Source organism: Babylonia areolata, chromosome 18 (assembly GCF_041734735.1).
Source record: "Babylonia areolata isolate BAREFJ2019XMU chromosome 18, ASM4173473v1, whole genome shotgun sequence".
NCBI lineage: Eukaryota > Metazoa > Mollusca > Gastropoda > Neogastropoda > Buccinidae > Babylonia > Babylonia areolata.
Window position 1 is genome coordinate 73871457 of NC_134893.1, and position 20802 is coordinate 73892258.

Sequence of the window (20802 nt, forward strand, 5' to 3'; positions counted from 1 at the left end):
TGCTGTTGTTGTTGTTGGGGAGTTTAGTGCGGAACATTCGCGTTCGAAAGTGAAACGGATGCATGCGTTGTGTTTTCTTGAACGTTAGACGTGAGGGTGGTACATAAATAACAGCTTCCACATCCAGGAAATCATCCAAGCTGAACGTGCACAGAGGCAAGTGCACAGAGGCAAGTGCACACGCATTAAAAAAGAAGAAGAAAATAAGACTAAAATAATAATAATAATATCGGGTGTCCCCCAAAAAGTGAACCGCTTGTTGACAAGTATTTTCTCAGTGATAGAGAAACCGAATTCATTGAAAATCTTTACACAGTAACCTTAGGGTATCATCAACAAGTCTACAAAATATCTAAACGTTCGGATAAAAATTATGTATTGTCAAATTCAAAGCAGCATGTCGAAAACTCCAATATCAGAGGAAAACTCACTTATTTCAGTTTATGCTCAATGTGGCCTCCATCTTCCTACACGACTAAACGAAGCCGTTTCTTCCAAGCAGAAATGCTTTTAAGTATTTCTTCCACCGATATCTCTCCTCCCATGACATTATTATCCTGTCCTTTAACGCCTGCTCAGCTTTGTCTCTCACACCCCCCCACCCCCACCCCCAGGCGGTAAACTTTCTCCTTCAGAGAGTCCCATATGGCATAATCCACTGGGTTACAGTCAGGACTTTGTGGAGGCCATTCATCCTTCTTGATGAATTCTGGCGTAGCCTCCTCCAGATGGGCCTGCGTTGCCCTACTTGTGTGTGAAGGAGCCCCATCTTGCTGAAATACGTAATTGTTTCTAGGATAAAGACGCCTACAATCCGGGAGAAGATTGTCATCCAATAACTAAATGTAGCTTTCACTATTAACTTTGGCTCTATCAGTGTCAATAAAATGAATGTAATCTAGAAGTCTCATGATAGAGGAGAGATGACTGAATTTCTCGTTTCCGTTTCCTATAAACGCGATTGTTTTGGCGGTTTTTAGCTATCCTCTAAAGTCTTTCTCGTCTGTGAAAATGATCCTTTTCACATCAGTGACCGAGTAGCAGTCATTCAAGTTACGGCAGCGAGTTTTTCTTTTTCCTCTAACATTTTGGTCCCTCCTTGATACCCATATCCTTTTGAAGGGCTTCAGCTCCAGTTCTTTCGCCATTCTTTGCACAGACTTGCTCACTTGTAAATCGCTTGCGACTTCTCTAAGAGATTTGTGGGTCCCTGGGTTCTCCTCCTGGGATTGAATCAGTTCCTCAACACGGTCCTTGTTCTCCTCCAAACATGCAGTCTTGGGTCTCCCACTGCCAATTTTACGTGCTACTGACCCTGTAGTGCGTATTTTAGCGATAAGTCTATTTACAGTGACATGACTCCACCCCTTGCCTGGGAATTCCTTTATGATCTTTCTTCCACCCCAACCTTTCTCCTTGAAACAGTTTTCAATGGTAACCTTATCACTTTCACTCAAAGGCATGGTTGATCCTTCCAAACTGAAACTTTGGACAGAACTGATTTTGGATACAGACGACAATAAAATAAAATTTAAAAAAAACCCAAGAGACTTGACAGATTTTTAGGCTGACACTGATTGACAGATGTCAACGCCTGGCAGCTGGCATGAACATGATGAAGGTCACATTGCACAGCTCTGATATTGGATTGTTTGACATGCTGTTTTGAATTTGACAGTATTAGCATAATTTGCGTTCGAACTTTTAGATATTTTGCAGACTTGTTGATGATACCCTACGGTTTCTGTGCGAAAATTTTCAATGAATTCGATTTCTCTATCACTGAGAAAATACTTGTCAACCAGTGGTTCACTTTTTTTGCGGACACCCGATATATATATGTCGTGCAAGTGAGCGTGCATGAGTGTTTGCCCAGGTATTTAAATGTACTCCCCCCCCCCACCCACACACACACACCCTTTGTTGGAAGTAATAACATCCAATTAAAATTTGAAAATTCTGTTAAAAGGCAGCTTTCTTTTTCTTTTTTCTTTTTTTGGAAAGAAGACGGGGGAAATTTACCTGTGCTTTTTCACCTTTACTGAACTACTATGATGCAAATTAATCAATGTTTTTATTATTTTCATGGTATTTCAATTTACTTTTATTTTACCTCCTTTTAACAAAACCGTTCTTTTTTTTTAATATAGTATGTCCGCTTTTTAAGAATCGTTTTTATTTTGTATTCTTTTTGTCTGACGTGTCAGAGTTGACTGGGCGATGTTTTGGTCAAGATGGGATGGAGTGGAGGGAAGGGTGTGGGGGTGAGGGCAGTGACTGGTCAGTGTGGTGTGGGGGTGAGGGTGAGGGCAATGACTGGTCAGTGTGGTGTAGGGGTGAGGGCAGTGACTGGTCAGTGTGGTGTGGGGGTGAGGGTGAGGGCAATGACTGGTCAGTGTGGTGTGGGGGTGGGGGCAGTGACTGGTCAGTGTGGTGTGGGGGTGGGGGTGGGGGCAATGACTGGTCAGTGTGGTGTGGGGGTGGGGGTTAGGGCAATGACTGGTCAGTGTGGTGTGGGGGTGGGGGTTAGGGCAATGACTGGTCAGTGTGGGGTGGGGGTGAGGGTGAGGGCAGTGACTGGTCAGTGTGGTGTGGGGGGGTGGGGGTGAGGGCAGTGAATGGTCAGTGTGGTGTGGGGGTGGGGGTGAGGGCAGTGACTAGTCAGTGTGGTGTGGGGGTGGGGGTGAGGCAGTGACTGTCAGTGTGGTGTGGGGGTGAGGGCAGTGACTGGTCAGTGTGGTGTGGGGTGGGGGTGGGGGTGAGGGCAGTGACTGGTCAGGGTGGTGTGGGGTGGGGGGTGAGGGCAGTGAATGGTCAGTGTGGTGTGGGGGTGGGGGTGAGGGCAGTGAATGGTCAGTGTGGTGTGGGGGTGAGGGCAGTGAATGGTCAGTGTGGTGTGGGGGTGGGGGTGAGGGCAGTGACTGTCAGTGTGGTGTGGGGGTGAGGGCAGTGACTGTCAGTGTGGTGTGGGGGTGGGGGTGAGGCAGTGACTGTCAGTGTGGTGTGGGGGTGAGGGCAGTGACTGGTCAGTGTGGTGTGGGGTGGGGGTGGGGTGAGGGCAGTGAATGGTCAGTGTGGTGTGGGGGTGGGGGTGAGGGCAGTGACTGGTCAGTGTGGTGTGGGGGTGAGGGTGAGGGCAGTGACTGGTCAGTGTGGTGTGGGGGTGGGGGTGAGGGCAGTGACTGTCAGTGTGGTGTGGGGGTGGGGGTGAGGGCAGTGACTTGGCAGTGTGGTGTGGAGGTGGGGGCAGTGAATGGTCAGTGTGGTGTGGGGGTGGGGGTGGGGCAGTGACTGGTCAGTGTGGTGTGGGGGTGGGGGTGAGGGCAGTGAATGGTCAGTGTGGTGTGGGGGTGGGGGTGAGGGCAGTGAATGGTCAGTGTGGTGTGGGGGTGGAGGTGAGGGCAGTGAATGGTCAGTGTGGTGTGGGGGTGGGGGTGGGGCAGTGACTGGTCAGTGTGGTGTGGGGTGGGGGTGGCAGTGTGGTGTGGTGGGTGAGGGCAGTGACTGGTCAGTGTGGTGTGGGGGTGAGGGGTGAGGGCAGTGACTGGTCAGTGTGGTGTGGGGGTGGGGGTGAGGGCAGTGAATGGTCAGTGTGGTGTGGGGGTGGGGGTGAGGGCAGTGACTTGGCAGTGTGGTGTGGAGGTGGGGGCAGTGAATGGTCAGTGTGGTGTGGGGGTGGGGGTGGGGCAGTGACTGGTCAGTGTGGTGTGGGGGTGGGGGTGGGGGTGAGGGCCGGGCAGTGACGGGCACTGTGGTTTGCTGTCCCAACAGGTGCAGAGTGGGTGCTGCACTTAAGGCTGGAGGTGCCCGGAGAGCTGCCCCCGCTCGTCATAGAGATGTTGGACCGCCATGAGAACGTCTACATCCCCTGACCCCCGCCCTCTCCCCTGGCACCCACCCTCCCCTCTGCATCCACCCTCCTTCTTCCCCACCACCACCACCACCATTCTGGCTACCGGCGCCGGTGACTGCTGCTGCTGCCAGGACCGGGAACTGACAGACTGCCAGATCGCCACCACAACCACGACATCCCCCACCACACCATTCACTCTTCCCCGGGCCCTGTGTGGGACTGAGCCTCTCTCAGTGCCGCCACCAGTCCTGAGGGGTACGCTGAACGGGCCCTCTGCACGCTGCAGGGTTTGGTCAGGCAGAAATGGACCGCTTCCCCGCTCTAGCAACGTATTAGTCATGCAGGAGTAGCTTTTGTTCTGTGTCACAGCGTGTTGGATCATGCAGGAGCAGGTTTTGTTCTGTCACAGCGTGTTGGAGTCATGCAGGAGCAGGTTTTGTTCTGTGTCACAGCGTGTTGGAGTCATGCAGGAGCAGGTTTTGTTCTGTGTCACAGCGTGTTGGAGTCATGCAGGAGCAGGTTTTGTTCTGTCACAGCGTGTTGGAGTCATGCAGGAGCAGGTTTTGTTCTGTGTCACAGCAACATCTGATGGACCATCTCTGTACAGCAGCAGGACAGAGCTCCCTGCACTCTGCATCAACGTTTTGGGTCAGCCAGGACTCTGCATGTCTGTGTTCTGTCTGCCATGTTTCAGACACCACAGGAAAACAGCTACAGGGATGTCAGAAAAACACAGGTACAAAGAAGACACCTGGTCCTGCCTTTTCTTGCCACTTCAGCTCAGGAGCACCAAGCTGTTTTCAGCCGTTCTGTGGGAAAGTGCTCTTCTCGGACACTGCCACTGGGAAAGTGCTCTTCTCGGACACTGCCACTTCAGTGCAGGGCCTCACCAACAAGCCTTCTACTTTTTCTTAGGGTTTTGCCATTCTGTGCCAGGGTTTAGCCATTCTGTGCCAGGGTTTAGCCATTCTGTGCCAAGCTGTGGTGCACGTGCACTGCACAAGCAGCCCTGAGTGTGCTGCCTCACTGTCTGACATCAGCCTTCCACAGCACCAACACCTGCACAGAGCAGTGACTGAAGGAGAGTGACGTCATCATCATTCACCTGCACAGAGCAGTGACTGAAGGAGAGTGACGTCATCATCATTCACCTGCACAGAGCAGTGACTGAAGGAGAGTGACGTCATCATCATTCACCTGCACAGAGCAGTGACTGAAGGAGAGTGACGTCATCATCATTCACCTGCACAGAGCAGTGACTGAAGGAGAGTGACGTCATCATCATTCACCTGCACAGAGCAGTGACTGAAGGAGAGTGACGTCATCATCATTCACCTGCACAGAGCAGTGACTGAAGGAGAGTGACGTCATCATCATTCACCTGCACAGAGCAGTGACTGAACTGCACAGAGCAGTGACTGAAGGAGAGTGACGTCATCATCATTCACCTGCACAGAGCAGTGACTGAAGGAGAGTGACGTCATCATCATTCACCTGCACAGAGCAGTGACTGAAGGAGAGTGAGAGTGACGTCATCATCATTCACCTGCACAGAGCAGTGACTGAAGGAGAGTGACGTCATCATCATTCACCTGCACAGAGCAGTGACTGAAGGAGAGTGACGTCATCATCATTCACCTGCACAGAGCAGTGACTGAAGGAGAGTGACGTCATCATCATTCACCTGCACATAGCAGTGACTGAAGGAGAGTGACGTCATCATCATTCACCTGCACAGAGCAGTGACTGAAGGACTGTTCCAATCATCATTCAGCACCATCTGCCTCAAGGCAGCAGGGTCATGCAGAACAAACCATAACGAGGATTGATCAGTCCACATCTGACCATCTCAGAGAGCCAGACTGGCAGATGACATCACAGTGTGTGTGTCGTGTTGTTGGTCACCGCCCTCAGAAACAGGCTGTGCTTGGTGTGTGTGTCGTGTTGTTGGTCACCGCCCTCAGAAACAGGCTGTGCTTGGTGTGTGTGTCGTGTTGTTGGTCACCGCCCTCAGAAACAGGCTGTGCTTGGTGTGTGTATCGTGTTGTTGGTCACCGCCCTCAGAAACAGGCTGTGCTTGGTGTGTGTGTCGTGTTGTTGGTCACCGCCCTCAGAAACAGGCTGTGCTTGGTGTGTGTGTCGTGTTGTTGGTCACCGCCCTCAGAAACAGGCTGTGCTTGGTGTGTGTGTCGTGTTGTTGGTCACCGCCCTCAGAAACAGGCTGTGCTTGGTGTGTGTGGAGTGAAGAGCTCTTTCATCCCCAGTTGGTTTTTATTTTGTCCTTAAAAATCCATTTGGTTAAAAATGTAATCAGATGTCGGGCGTCTTGTTGTAAGGACCAGGTGACGAGGCAGGGGAGATGTGGAGGTCCAAGATGGATCACGTGCTGGTTTTTTAGATGGATCACGTGCTGGTTTTTTAGATGGATCACGTGCTGGTTTCTCAGAAGTTCAAGATGGATCACGTGCTGGTTTTTTAGATGGATCACGTGCTGGTTTCTCAGAAGTTCAAGATGGATCACGTGTTGATTTTTCAGAAGTTCAAGATGGATCACGTGCTGGTTTTTTAGATGGATCACGTGCTGGTTTCTCAGAAGTTCAAGATGGATCACGTGTTGATTTTTCAGAAGTTCAAGATGGATCACGTGCTGGTTTTTTAGATGGATCACGTGCTGGTTTCTCAGAAGTTCAAGATGGATCACGTGTTGATTTTTCAGAAGTTCAAGATGGATCACGTGCTGGTTTTTTAGATGGATCACGTGCTGGTTTCTCAGAAGTTCAAGATGGATCACGTGCTGGTTTTTTAGATGGATCACGTGCTGGTTTCTCAGAAGTTCAAGATGGATCACGTGTTGATTTTTCAGAAGTTCAAGATGGATCACGTGCTGGTTTTTCAGAAGTTCAAGATGGATCACGTGATGGTTTTTCAGAAGTTCAAGATGGATCACGTGATGGTTTTTCAGAAGTTCAAGATGGATCACGTGATGATTTTTCAGAAGTTCAAGATGGATCACTTGCTGGTTTTCAGATGGACCACGTGTTGATTTTTCAGAAGTTCAAGATGGATCGGGTGCTGGTTTTTCACGAGCACGAAGACGGCGTTGGGGTGTGGTCTGTGGTGTTCTGTCGCTGAAACACTGCCACAAAACATGACTTTCTGGCAGACTGAATGAAACCCACAGAGCATCAGAAAAGGGGTGTTCACTGTGGTCTGGAATGCAGTAGTGGATTCCTGGCCATCAGCTCTGTGTCATGACTGGTACAGTAGTGAATTCCTCACCATCAGCACTGTGTCATGACTGGTACAGTAGTGGATTCCTCGCCATCAGCTCTGTGTCATGACCGGTACAGTAGTGAATTCCTCACCATCAGCACTGTGTCATGACTGGTACAGTAGTGGATTCCTCACCATCAGCTCTGTGTCATGACTGGTACAGTAGTGGATTCCTCGCCATCAGCACTGTGTCATGACCGGTACAGTAGTGAATTCCTCACCATCAGCACTGTGTCATTACTGGTACAGAGATGTAGAACTGGGTCATTTCCACACATTCAGGGCTAACCCTGTGTGTTGATGTAGAACTAGGTCATTTCCACACATTCAGGGCTCTCCCTGTATGTTGATGTAGAACTAGTTCATTTCCACACATTCAGGGCTATGCCTGTGTGTTGATTTAAAACTAGGTCATTTCCACACATTCAGGGCTAACCCTGTGTGTTGATGTAGAACTAGGTCATTTCCACACATTCAGGGCTCTCCCTGTATGTTGATGTAGAACTAGTTCATTTCCACACATTCAGGGCTATGCCTGTGTGTTGATTTAAAACTAGGTCATTTCCACACATTCAGGGCTAACCCTGTGTGTTGATTTAAAACTAGGTCATTTCCACACATTGAGGGCTATCCCTGTGTGTTGATGTAGAACTGGGTCATTTCCACACATTCAAAATAACCCCCCTGTGTCTGATGCCAGACAATGCTTCTTGTTGCAAACCTTCCTCCAGCTGTTGTCTTGTGACACCAGGTGACACTGTTCTCACATGCCAGACAATGCGACCACACGTTTGTTAATAAGTCAACCATTAACGTTATGATATTGGCTCCGGTTGTTTTGTTGTTGTTGTTTTTTTAATGATACAGCATCAATCCTGTTTCTGGCTTCGACGGTGAAACTGGCGAATTGTTGTGATGTAGTCTCGTGTGTGTGTGTGTGTGTGTGTGTGTGTGTGTGTGTGTGTGTGTGTGTGTGTGTGTGTGTGTGTGTGTGTGTGCCAACTGTTGCAGCTCGTTATTATATTTACTGTGCATGCCTTTTTGGAAAGTATCTCTTACTACCACTACTGCTGACTGAAAATGATGGTGATGACTGGAGTGTACTGTTTGAATTTCGGTGCCACTTGTGTCAGAGACACAGGGTGACAGACATGACACATGTTGATTTGTTGTGTCAGAGACACACGGTAAAAGACATGACACATGTTGATTTGTTGTGTCAGAGACACAGGGTGACAGACATGACACATGTTGATTTGTTGTGTCAGAGACACACGGTGACAGACATGACACATGTTGATTTGTTGTGTCAGAGACACACGGTGACAGACATGACACATGTTGATTTGTTGTGTCAGGGACACACGGTGACAGACATGACACATGTTGATTTGTTGTGTCAGGGACACACGGTGACAAACATGACACATGTTGATTTGTTGTTCAGAAAAGGCAGGTCTGGGTTCTCCGTGCATTGTGTGTGGAGCCTTCCTCTTCACTGTGTTGATGGTGGGTGTGGGTGTGGGTGTGGGGGCGGTCAATAATTGTGGAAGTGGTGGTACCTGGCTGATCACTGCCGCCCCCCACCCTCCATCCCCCGTGCCCCTCTCTCCCCTAGAAAGGCTGCTCCCTTTTCCCCCAACTCTCCCTATCTCCCCCAATTCATCTCCCAGCCAACACCACGTCTCAAGTGTTAGTCAGGCCAGGAAAACCCCGACTCGCTGAGTTCTGCGTTCAGTTATTCCGCCATTTTGTGAGCAGTGGACGTTGTGTGTGAGGACATTAGAGCAACAGACAGCACGTTGTGTGAGTGGACATTAGAGCAACAGACAGCACGTTGTGTGAGGACATTAGAGCAACAGACAGCACGTTGTGTGAGTGGACATTAGAGCAACAGACAGCACGTTTTGTGAGAGGACATTAGAGCAACAGACAGCACGTTGTGTGAGGACATTACAGCAACAGACAGCACGTTGTGTGAGGGCATTAGAGCAACAGACAGCACGTTGTGTGAGAGGACATTAGAGCAACAGACAGCACGTTGTGTGAGGACATTACAGCAACAGACAGCACGTTGTGTGAGAGGACATTACAGCAACAGACAGCACGTTGTGTGTGAGGACATTAGAGCAACAGACAGCACGTTGAGGACATTAGAGCAACAGACAGCACGTTGTGTGTGAGGACATTACAGCAACAGACAGCACGTTGTGTGCGAGGACATTAGAGCAACAGACAGCACGTTGAGGACATTAGAGCAACAGACAGCACGTTGAGGACATTAGAGCAACAGACAGCACGTTGTGTGAGGACATTACAGCAACAGACAGCACGTTGTGTGAGGACATTACAGCAACAGACAGCACGTTGTGTGAGGACATTACAGCAACAGACACGTTGTGTGAGGACATTACAGCAACAGACAGCACGTTGTGTGAGGACATTACAGCAACAGACAGCACGTTGTGTGAGGACATTACAGCAACAGACAGCACGTTGTGTGAGGACATTACAGCAACAGACAGCACGTTGTGTGAGGACATTACAGCAACAGACAGCACGTTGTGTGAGGACATTACAGCAACAGACAGCCCGTTGAGGACATTACAGCAACAGACAGCCCGTTGTGTGAGGACATTACAGCAACAGACAGCCCGTTGAGGACATTACAGCAACAGACAGCACGTTGTGTGAGGACATTACAGCAACAGACAGCCCGTTGTGTGAGGACATTACAGCAACAGACAGCCCGTTGTGTGAGGACATTACAGCAACAGACAGCACGTTGTGTGAGGACATTACAGCAACAGACAGCCCGTTGAGGACATTACAGCAACAGACAGCACGTTGTGTGAGGACATTACAGCAACAGACAGCCCGTTGAGGACATTACAGCAACTGACAGCACGTTGTGTGTGAGGACATTACAGCAACGGACGGCACGAGGCCCCTGTTAGGGACGTCAGGACTGGATCAGTGCTAGCTGCTTTAGATGTGAACAGTTTCAACACCACCAGGTTTTGCAGCAATAAGAAACTGGGGTGTGTATTACAGTGCCATGTTTGGGTTTTGTTTGAAATTTTCTAGTTGGTTTTAGATTGTGGGTGAAAAGACTTTTTTTTTGTCCTTGCCATGCTTTTACTCAATGTATGTTCAGTTTTGGATCAGGACTAAAGTGTGTAGTTGTTTCGTTACTGAAGCTCAGCCTGCGGTATTGGATATGTGTCATATCATCGTTTTCTTGGATATGTGTCATCATCGTTTTCTTGGAGTTTGCTCTTTGGTGAGCAAGTTACGGTTTATGTATTTGTGTTTATTGACTGACTGTTTTTGAATCATCAGCCACGATGGCCAAGGTAGCTATGAATGCTGGTTTGCCAGCAACATGCGATAACTGGAAACGGTGAATGAGCATTATCTCGGTGTTCTGAGCATTATCTCAGCATTATCTCGGTGTTCTGAGGAGCATAATCTTGTGTTCTGAGCATTATCTCGGTGTTTTTGAGCAAGTATTATCTCGTTTTCTAAGCAAGTGGTATTTCGGTGTGTTCATTGAGTTGAATAGTTAATTGTGTGGTGTGGTGTGATGTGGTGGTGTGTGTGTGTGTGGTGTGGTGTGGTGTGTGTGTGTATGTGGTGTGTGTGTGTGGTGTGTGTGTGTGTGTGTGTGTGTGTGTGAAATCAAGTCAAAATGATCTGTATTGAGGGTAAAAGAATAAGTTTGTGCAGCTTTTTTTTCATCCTGCCCTCAGAAAAAAAAGAAAAAAAAGGAAAAAAAAAAACCACAAGAAAATGGAAGAAAATAGGGAGGTGGGTAGGAAGAGTATCACATGAAAAATCAGCGCGATAAGACACAAATTCTATGGGGAAAAACAGTATACGGACAAACAGCAAATGAACATAATTATATACATGACGTCGACACAATCATACACACGAAAGCAGCATCATTACGTCATTAACAAGATATTTTGGAAGAGAGACAGTGGGGGCGAGAACGAGAGATAAACTGAAGACAGACAGACAGACAGAACTGATAAAAGGACAAGTTCAGAAAGGAAGGGAAAAAAAGGTTGGAGTCAGCAGACTGAAAAAATACCAAACAGACGGATACATAACAGACAGGAACATCAGAGGCAAAGGAGAATCATGACAAAACATAAAAGGGATCTTTTTTTTTCCATCAAATATTTCTTTGGAGCTTTTAAAAAGTTTGCTTCAAATGACATGATTTTAAAAAGGGAGTAAGCTGTTCCATATCGTTCACCAGAGTGTGTTCAACTACATTTATATCAACTGTTTCAGGAGAGGGCAGGGGAGGTATAAACTATGAACACGTGTGAACAGTGGTTTACATTTTTAAGTGACAGGGAAGGTATAAACTATGAACACGTGTGAACAGTGGTTTACATTTTTAAGTGACAGGGGAGGTATAAACTATGAACACGTGTGAACAGTGGTTTATACTTTTAAGTGACAGGGGAGGTATAAACTATGAACACGTGTGAACAGTGGTTTACATTTTTAAGTGACAGGGGAGGTATAAACTATGAACACGTGTGAACAGTGGTTTACATTTTTAAGTGACAGGGGAGGTATAAACTATGAACACGTGTGAACAGTGGTTTATACTTTTAAGTGACAGGGAAGGTATAAACTATGAACACGTGTGAACAGTGGTTTATATTTTTAAGTGACATGGGAGGTATAAGCTATGAACACGTGTGAACACTGTTTCACGTCAGCCGGACAAGCAAAATGCTGAAATATTTCCTTTTTTTATTTCATTGTTTGACTGGTCTGTTGTCACGTTCGTTGTGGATCTTTCGCTACAATGACTGTTTCGGAGCCATGATGTCAAATGTATATGAATTATCGTTCTTTCTCTCTTTCCTTCACCGATGTACGAATCCAGTTGGAAATATGTCACATCCTTTTTTTTTCTTTTTTTTAAATAAGCAACTTTAAAAAAACAACAACATTTTTTTCAGTTTCAAGGAGGCGTCAAAGCGTGTGGACTTATCCATATACGCTGCACCGCACCTGTTTGAAACAAAGAGTTCTGAAATAAGCTAAGGTAGACAGCAGTACTTTATAAAACAAAACCTACCAAATTCCAAAAATGTGCATGAAATCATCTTCTTCTTTTTTTAAAATAAACACTGTGCAAGGTCGTCTTTATTTCATTATGATATATATACACACCAGAATATATATATATATATATATATATATAGAGAGAGAGAGAGAGAGAGAGAGAGAGAGAGAGAGAGAGAGATGAAAACAATAAACAAAAATGTAAATGAATAAAGAAACCAACTTAACATAATAGGTACATTGATGTCAAAGATATTTTAAAAGCAAACAATTACAACAATAAAACAAAACAAAAATACAACAAAAACCAATGCGTGCGCGCGCGCGCGTCTGTGTGTTGAAGGAGAGGAAGGTGTATGTGTGCATGCGTCCATGTGTTTGTGGGCTCGCCCCTCGCCTCTGTCTCTCTCTCTCTCTCAAACATGTGTCACAGACCAAGTTTTCTTATTCTCCATGAACTTCTCGATATCAGTTTCAACATATATCTTTTGAGTAAGCGTACATGTACCGTATATGTAAAATGAACAAATATGGGAACGATCCGCCCTCTCTGTCTGTCTGTCTGTATCTGTCTGCCTGTCTGTCTGCGTGTCACTGTCCAGCTATCTCCTTTTTTCTCTCGTCTTTGATATTATTGTTTTCTGTGATTTTTCTCTTCTTCACTTTTCCTTTTTCTTCTTCTTTAAAAAAAAAAATCATTGTTATTGTTCTTTTTTTGCTGTTGTTTATTTGTTTGTTTTCGAGGGCTGATGTAAAACAGCATATATGCTGAATCTATTACCCTCAGAAAATATTTTAAAAAATCATTCATTCATTCATTCATTCATTCACTCACTCTTTCTCTCTCTAGTCGCATTGCTTACAATCTTTCGTTTTTGATTTATGTTCGTAGGTTTCCAGAACAAAATGTTTTACAAATCGTTTCTTTTGGGGGGGCTTTTTTTGTTGTTTTTGTTGTTTGTTTGTTTGTTTGTTCATGGCTGATTTATGTTTGTGCTTCTGTGGAGGCCGAAACCCATCCAAAACAAGTGTGCACAAGACACGTCTTGCAGTTTACGAGGTCAGTCATCAACGATGATTTTCGCTTTCACTTCCTTTTTCATTTCTTGTATTTTTCCTCCACTTGTTTTCCACAAATGTTTTGTTTCCCATCTTTATATAAAATACGTTTTACGAAGACAGTGTTTCTATTTATATCTCTAACTGGAGGCAGAGGGGTTTAGTCAGTGATTTGTTGGCTTTTCTGCTGGTCTCCATGACCAGTGGTAACAGTGAAACAACATTGATTGTCCTGTATTCAGCACGACAAGAGGCCTTTGTTCAAGGCCGTGTGTGTTATTATTGTTATTATCATCATTATTATTGTTGTTATCATAAATTGGTATCATTACCATTACCATATTATTATTATTTGCGCTGTCTTGCAACAGTTGGTTAGATTTTTTTTAAATCGTTTCTCAAAATTCTCTTTATTTCGTTCCCCCCCCCCCCTCTCTCTCTCTCTCTCTCTCTCTGTGTCTCTCCGTGTGTCTCTGTCTCTTTTAACTGACGATCCCAAACCTGCCCCCCCCCCTGCTCCCACCCCCCGGGCCCCCTCGTCCCCCCCTCCCCCCCCCCCCCCAACACACACACATCGTGCAAATCAGTTGTTTTTTTAGGCTGACTTCTGACGCTTTCTCCCCTTCCTCCTGGAAACTGACACTGGGGTCAGGATTTATTGTTCTCTCTCTCACAAGATGAATCATGTTCGTGCAACACTTCAGCTAAAATGGTATAGCATTTCAACCGCTGTTTGTTTTGTTCATTTACTTTTCTTTAAAAAATAATAAATTTGATCTTTTGTTAACGTATCTTTCATATGTTATATATCTTATTCATGTTTCAAATATTTGTTTACATGCCTGCCTGTTCTTAAATGAGCACACACGTGTGACTGTCGAGCTAAGCACGCCATGTATGTTTTGTTTTTGTTTTTTTGCTGGAGACGGAGGTGATTTGACACACGACAAGACAACTCTGTTAACGAGGGTTACACACTGTGTGGCTTTCTTCATGCTGCCCTCGTCCAAGGAAAGGAGCACCATGCCGGAAGCACACTGTTAAAGATCCGAAGGCAACAAAAGTTGTCTCTTGTGAAACTGTGCAGAAAATACCCCTTTCTCCGGTCAGAAAAACATATGAAGACAGACTTTTTCTGAACAAACTCCGGTCAGAAAAACACATGAAGACAGACTTTTTCTGAACAAACTCCGGTCAGAAAAACATATGAAGACAGACTTCTTTCTGAACAAACTCCGGTCAGAAAAACATGTGAAGACAGACTTCTTTCTGAACAAACTCCGGTCAGAAAAACACATGAAGACAGACTTCTTTCTGAACAAACTCCGGTCAGAAAAACACAGGACAGACTTCTTTCTGAACAAACTCCGGTCAGAAAAACATATGAAGGACAGACTTCTTTCTGAATAAACTCCGGTCAAAAAACATTTTTGAAGACAGAATTCTCTTCTGACCACTCCTTCAGAAAAAATATAAGACAGACTTTTTTCTGAACAAACTCCGGTCAGTAAAACACATAACACGACTTCCCTCTGAATAAACTCCGGTCAAAAAACACATCACATCTTCTTTCCTGACTCACTCTTCTCGGTCTGGGCAAAACATATGATTTGATAGTCTTATTTCCTGAACAAATGGTTACAAACGTCTTGGCTGTTCTTTTCTTTTTTGAATCAAAGTTCGTGTCATGAAAACCACAATGACGACAGACTTCTTTCGAACAAACTGGTCACTCCTTTCATGAAGCCCACTTGTTTCTAACAAATGTTTTCCCAGTCTTATAAAAATACTTTTACAAGACTTCTATTTCTACTAACTGGACAGAAAAACACATTTAAGACAGACTTCTTTCTCATGAAGGGAAACTCGGTCGAAACAACACATGATCCTGTTTTTCTGAACAAAGCCGTCAAAAAAACTGAACACATTATTATTTCTGAACAAACATGGGTTTCATAACATACCATAATATAATATTTCCTTCTGAACAAACTAACGTCTCAAAATTCTCTTTTGTTACCTCAGACTCTCTTTCTGAACTCCCCGGGTTTCCTTTTTTAAAGACATGAATGACAGACCTCTTTCACAACCCCCCGCAAAAAACATCGTGAAACAGTATTTCTTTTAGCAATCCGTTCAGAAAAACAAGGCTGACTTCTATTTCTCCCATTTCCTCCGGAAACAACAGGGGTAAGAGATTATCTCTTCTGAAAGAAATCTTCGGCAACAAACAAAATGAACACAACTTTTGTTTTGTACATACTTTCCTGTCAAAAAATAATAAAGATCGAACTTCTTTCATATCAAACTCAGTCAAATATTTTACACTGCCGATTCTTAATAAAGCAAACTGCGTCAGAAACACCCATGTAGATTCTGAACAAACTCCGGTCAGAAAAACACATGAAGACAGACTTTTTCTGAACAAACTCCGGTCAGAAAAACATATGAAGACAGACTTCTTTCTGAACAAACTCCGGTCAGAAAAACACATGAAGACAGACTTCTTTCTGAACAAACTCCGGTCAGAAAAACACACGAAGACAGACTTCTTTCTGAACAAACTCCGGTCAGAAAAACTATGAAGACAGACTTTTTTTCTGAATAAACTCCGGTCAGAAAAACATGTGAAGACAGAATTCTTTCTGAACAAACTCCGGTCAGAAAAACACATGAAGACAGACTTCTTTCTGAACAAACTCCGGTCAGAAAAACATATGAAGACAGACTTCTTTCTGAACAAACTCCGGTCAGAAAAACATATGAAGACAGACTTCTTTCTGAACAAACTCCGGTCAGAAAAACATATGAAGACAGACTTCTTTCTGAACAAACTCCGGTCAGAAAAACACATGAACACAGACTTCTTTCTGAACAAACTCCGGTCAGAAAAACACATGAACACAGACTTCTTTCTGAACAAACTCCGGTCAGAAAAACACATGAACACAGACTTCTTTCTGAATAAACTCCGGTCAGAAAAACACATGAACACAGACTTCTTTCTGAACAAACTCCGGTCAGAAAAACACATGAACACAGACTTCTTTCTGAACAAACTCCGGTCAGAAAAACACATGAACACAGACTTTTTTCTGAACAAACTCCGGTCAGAAAAACATATGAAGACAGACTTCTTTCTGAACAAACTCCGGTCAGAAAAACACATGAACACAGACTTCTTTCTGAACAAACTCCGGTCAGAAAAACACATGAACACAGACTTCTTTCTGAACAAAAGGGAGTGGGGAAATAGACACACTGTGTAATGACGGCCTCCTTTGCAAACAAAGACAGGCTGTAAAACAGACACACTGTGTAATGACGGCCTCCTTTGCAAACAAAGACAGGCTGTGAAATAGACACAGTGTGTAATGACGGCCTCCTTTGCAAACAAAGACAGGCTGTGAAACAGACACTGTGTAATGACGGCCTCCTTTGCAAACAAAGACAGGCTGTGAAACAGACACACTGTGTAATGACGGCCTCCTTTGCAAAGACAGGCTGTGAAACAGACACACTGAGTAATGACGGCCTCCTTTGCAAACAAAGACAGGCTGTGAAACAGACACACTGTGTAATGACGGCCTCCTTTGCAAACAAAGACAGGCTGTGAAACAGACACACTGTGTAATGACGGCCTCCTTTGCAAACAAAGACAGGCTTTGAAACAGACACACTGTGTAATGACGGCCTCCTTTGCAAACAAAGACAGGCTGTGAAACAGACACTGTGTAATGGCGGCCTCCTTTGCAAACAAAGACAGGCTGTGAAACAGACACACTGTGTAATGACGGCCTCCTTTGCAAACAAAGACAGGCTGTAAAACAGACACACTGTGTAATGACGGCCTCCTTTGCAAACATAGACAAGACAGGCTGTGCACTGGTACACAGTTGGGAGGGATCTTCACACCGCTCACAATGTTGAGTTACCCTGTCCGTGCTTCGGGAAATTTGGTGTTTCCAACAGTCACACATTGGCCTGACTGTCGATGTTCACAGTAGTACAGCCACCAGTCTCCTTTAGTTCACAGTACCCGCTTTCCCATGTCCAGCCCCGAGCACGGCCAACTTGAACAAACCAACTGCCCCACTGGCCGTAAAAACATACGGGACCACTGAATATTCACACACTGTGTTTGTGAAATTATGGCGCGGTCTTGTGAACTCTCTTTCCTCGTCCAACGCCCATTTTTACAATCTCTCAGGAGCGGACTCACGTGTTTTCCACACACACTGACAAAACCACGGTCTGTATGACTTTAAACTGCAGGGGAAAATGTCACACTGATTGTTAACGTCTGACACTGTTGATGAAGCAGAGAACTTACACTGATTGTTAACGTCTGACACTGTTGATGAAGCAGAGCACTTACACTGATTGTTAACGTCTGACACTGTTGATGAAGCACACAACTGCGGGGGGAAATGTCACTGATTGTTAACGTCTGACACTGTTGATGAAGCAGAGAACTTACACTGATTGTTAACGTCTGACACTGTTGATGAAGCACACAACTGCGGGGGGAAATGTCACTGATTGTTAACGTCTGACACTGTTGATGAAGCAGAGAACTTACACTGATTGTTAACGTCTGACACTGTTGATGAAGCAGAGCACTTACACTGATTGTTAACGTCTGACACTGTTGATGAAGCAGAGAACTTACACTGATTGTTAACGTCTGACACTGTTGATGAAGCACACAACTGCAGGGGGAAATGTCACACTGATTGTTAACGTCTGACACTGTTGATGAAGCACACAACTGCGGGGGGAAATGTCACTGATTGTTAACGTCTGACACTGTTGATGAAGCAGAGAACTGCAGGGGAAAATGTCACACTGATTGTTAACGTCTGACACTGTTGATGAAGCACACAACTGCAGGGGGAAATGTCACACTGATTGCTAACGTCTGACACTGTTGGGGGAAATGTCACACTGATTGCTAACGTCTGACACTGTTGATGAAGCAGAGAATGTTCGATGCAATAAGATGAGGTTTTTTTTTAGTTTGTTGACGCTTGTAAAGAAATGAATTCTTTGCAAGGCAGAATACTTCAGTGAACCCATATCGTACACCCAGAAAACAAAGTGCATAATTATGGACATGCAGCTGTCTCTCCAAGGCTTTCACACGGAAACTGAACATAAAATAAACCTTTTAGATAGTTTTCAATATTTGATATTTGGTGGGGAGACATGTGATGGGGGTGGGGGTGGGGAGACATGTGATGGGGGTGGGGGTGGGGAGACATGTGATGGGGGTGGGGGTGGGGGTGGGGAGACATGTGATGGGGGTGGGGGTGGGGGTGGGGAGACATGTGATGGGGGTGGGGGTGGGGGTGGGGAGACATGTGATGGGGGTGGGGGTGGGGGTGGGGAGACATGTGATGGGGGGGTGGGGGTGGGGGTGGGGGTGGGGGTGGGGGTGGGGAGACATGTGATGGGGGTGGGGGTGGGGGTGGGGAGACATGTGATGGGGGTGGGGGTGGGGGTGGGGGTGGGGAGACATGTGATGGGGGTGGGGGTGGGGAGACATGTGATGGGGGTGGGGGTGGGGAGACATGTGATGGGGGGTGGGGGTGGGGTGGGGAGACATGTGATGGGGGGGTGGGGGTGGGGAGACATGTGATGGGGGTGGGGGTGGGGGTGGGGAGACATGTGATGGGGGGTGGGGGGTGGGGAGACATGTGATGGGGGGGTGGGGGTGGGGGTGGGGAGACATGTGATGGGGGTGGGGTGGGGAGACATGTGATGGGGGGTGGGGGTGGGGGTGGGGAGACATGTGATGGGTGGGGGTGGGGGGTGGGGAGACATGTGATGGGGGTGGGGGTGGGGGTGGGGAGACATGTGATGGGGGTGGGGGTGGGGAGACATGTGATGGGGGGTGGGGGTGGGGGTGGGGAGACATGTGATGGGGGGTGGGGGTGGGGAGACATGTGATGGGGGTGGGGGTGGAGCGTGGGGAGACATGTGATGGGGTGGGGGGGGTGGGAGGAGCATGTGATGGGGGAGGGGTGGGGGTGGGGAGACATGTGTGGGGGGGGGTGGTGGGGAGACATGTGATGGAGGGGTGGGGGTGGGGAGACATGTGATGGGGGGTGGGGGTGGGTGGGGTGGGAGACCTGTGAAGGGGGTGGGGGTGGGGAGGACATGTGATGGGGGTGGGGGTGGGGGTGGGGAGACATGTGATGGGGGTGGGGGTGGGGGTGGGGAGACAGTGATGGGGGTGGGGGTGGGGGAGATGGGGGGTGGGGTGGGGTGGGGTGGGGAGACATGTGATGGGGGGTGGGGGTGGGGTGGGGAGACATGTGATGGGGGGTGGGGTGGGGGTGGGGAGACATGTGATGGGGGTGGGGGTGGGGGTGGGGAGACATGTGATGGGGGGGGTGGGGGCTGGGTGGGGGGTGGGGGGTGGGGAGACATGTGATGGGGGTGGGGGTGGGGGTGGGGAGGCATGTGATGGGGGTGGGGGTGAGGAGAAATGTGATGGGGGGTGGGGGTGGGGAGACATGTGATGGGGGGTGGGGGTGGGGGTGGGGAGACATGTGATGGGGGTGGGGGTGGGGAGACATGTGATGGGGGGTGGGGGTTGGGGGTGGGAGACTTGTGATGGGGGGTGGGGGTGGGGAGACATGTGATGGGGGTGGGGGTGGTGGAGCATGTGGTGGGGGTGGGGGTGGGGAGACATGTGGTGGGGGGTGGGGGGGGGGGTGGGGAGACTTGTGATGGGGGGGGAGACATGTGATGGGGGTGGGGGTGGGGAGACATGTGATGGGGGTGGGGGTGGGGGTGGGGAGACATGTGATGGGGGTGGGGGTGGGGAGACATGTGATGGGGGTGGGGGTGGGGAGACATGTGATGGGGGTGGGGGTGGGGGTGGGGGGGAGACATGTGATGGGGGTGGGGGTGGGGGTGGGGGTGGGGAGACATGTGATGGGGGGTGGGGGTGGGGGTGGGGAGACATGTGATGGGGGGTGGGGGTGGGGGTGGGGAGACATGTGATGGGGGGTGGGGGTGGGGGTGGGGAGACATGTGATGGGGGGTGGGGGTGGGGGTGGGGGTGGGGAGGACATGTGATGGGGGGTGGGGGTGGGGGTGGGGAGACATGTGATGGGGGGTGGGGGTGGGGGTGGGGGTGGGGAGACATGTGATGGGGGTGGGGGTGGGGAGACATGTGATGGGGGTGGGGGTGGGGAGACATGTGATGGGGGTGGGGGTGGGGGTGGGGAGACATGTGATGGGGGGATGGGGGTGGGGGCATGTCGGCGCCTTAGCTGTTTGTGTGGGTCACCATTGCCATACGTGTGTGTGTGTGTGTGTGTGTGTGTGCGTGCGTGCGTGCGTGCGTGCGTGCGCGTGCGCGCGCGTGTGTGTGTGTGTGTGTGACCAGTGTATCTGTCCAGTGTGTACAGATGGGATGAACTGGTTAAAACCAACATTTTTCCTCCTCCTCCACCCTATGTCCACTGTTGTCAGTCACGATGGAATAAAACCATCAGTAAGCAAAT

At 47.7% G+C, this 20802-nt stretch overlaps 1 protein-coding gene across 1 annotated transcript in view; it reads left to right on the forward strand.

Moving 5' to 3' along the window:
- The window catches only part of LOC143292152 (retinoic acid receptor beta-like), a 75656-nt gene extending 71776 nt beyond the window's left edge, over nucleotides 1-3880 (forward strand). The window contains exon 8 of the mRNA XM_076602339.1: nucleotides 3772-3880. Coding sequence (XP_076458454.1) covers nucleotides 3772-3872 — 101 coding nt within the window. The 3' untranslated portion in view covers nucleotides 3873-3880. The remainder of the gene's footprint in view (nucleotides 1-3771) is intronic.
- Nucleotides 3881-20802: the final 16922 nt, after the last annotated feature.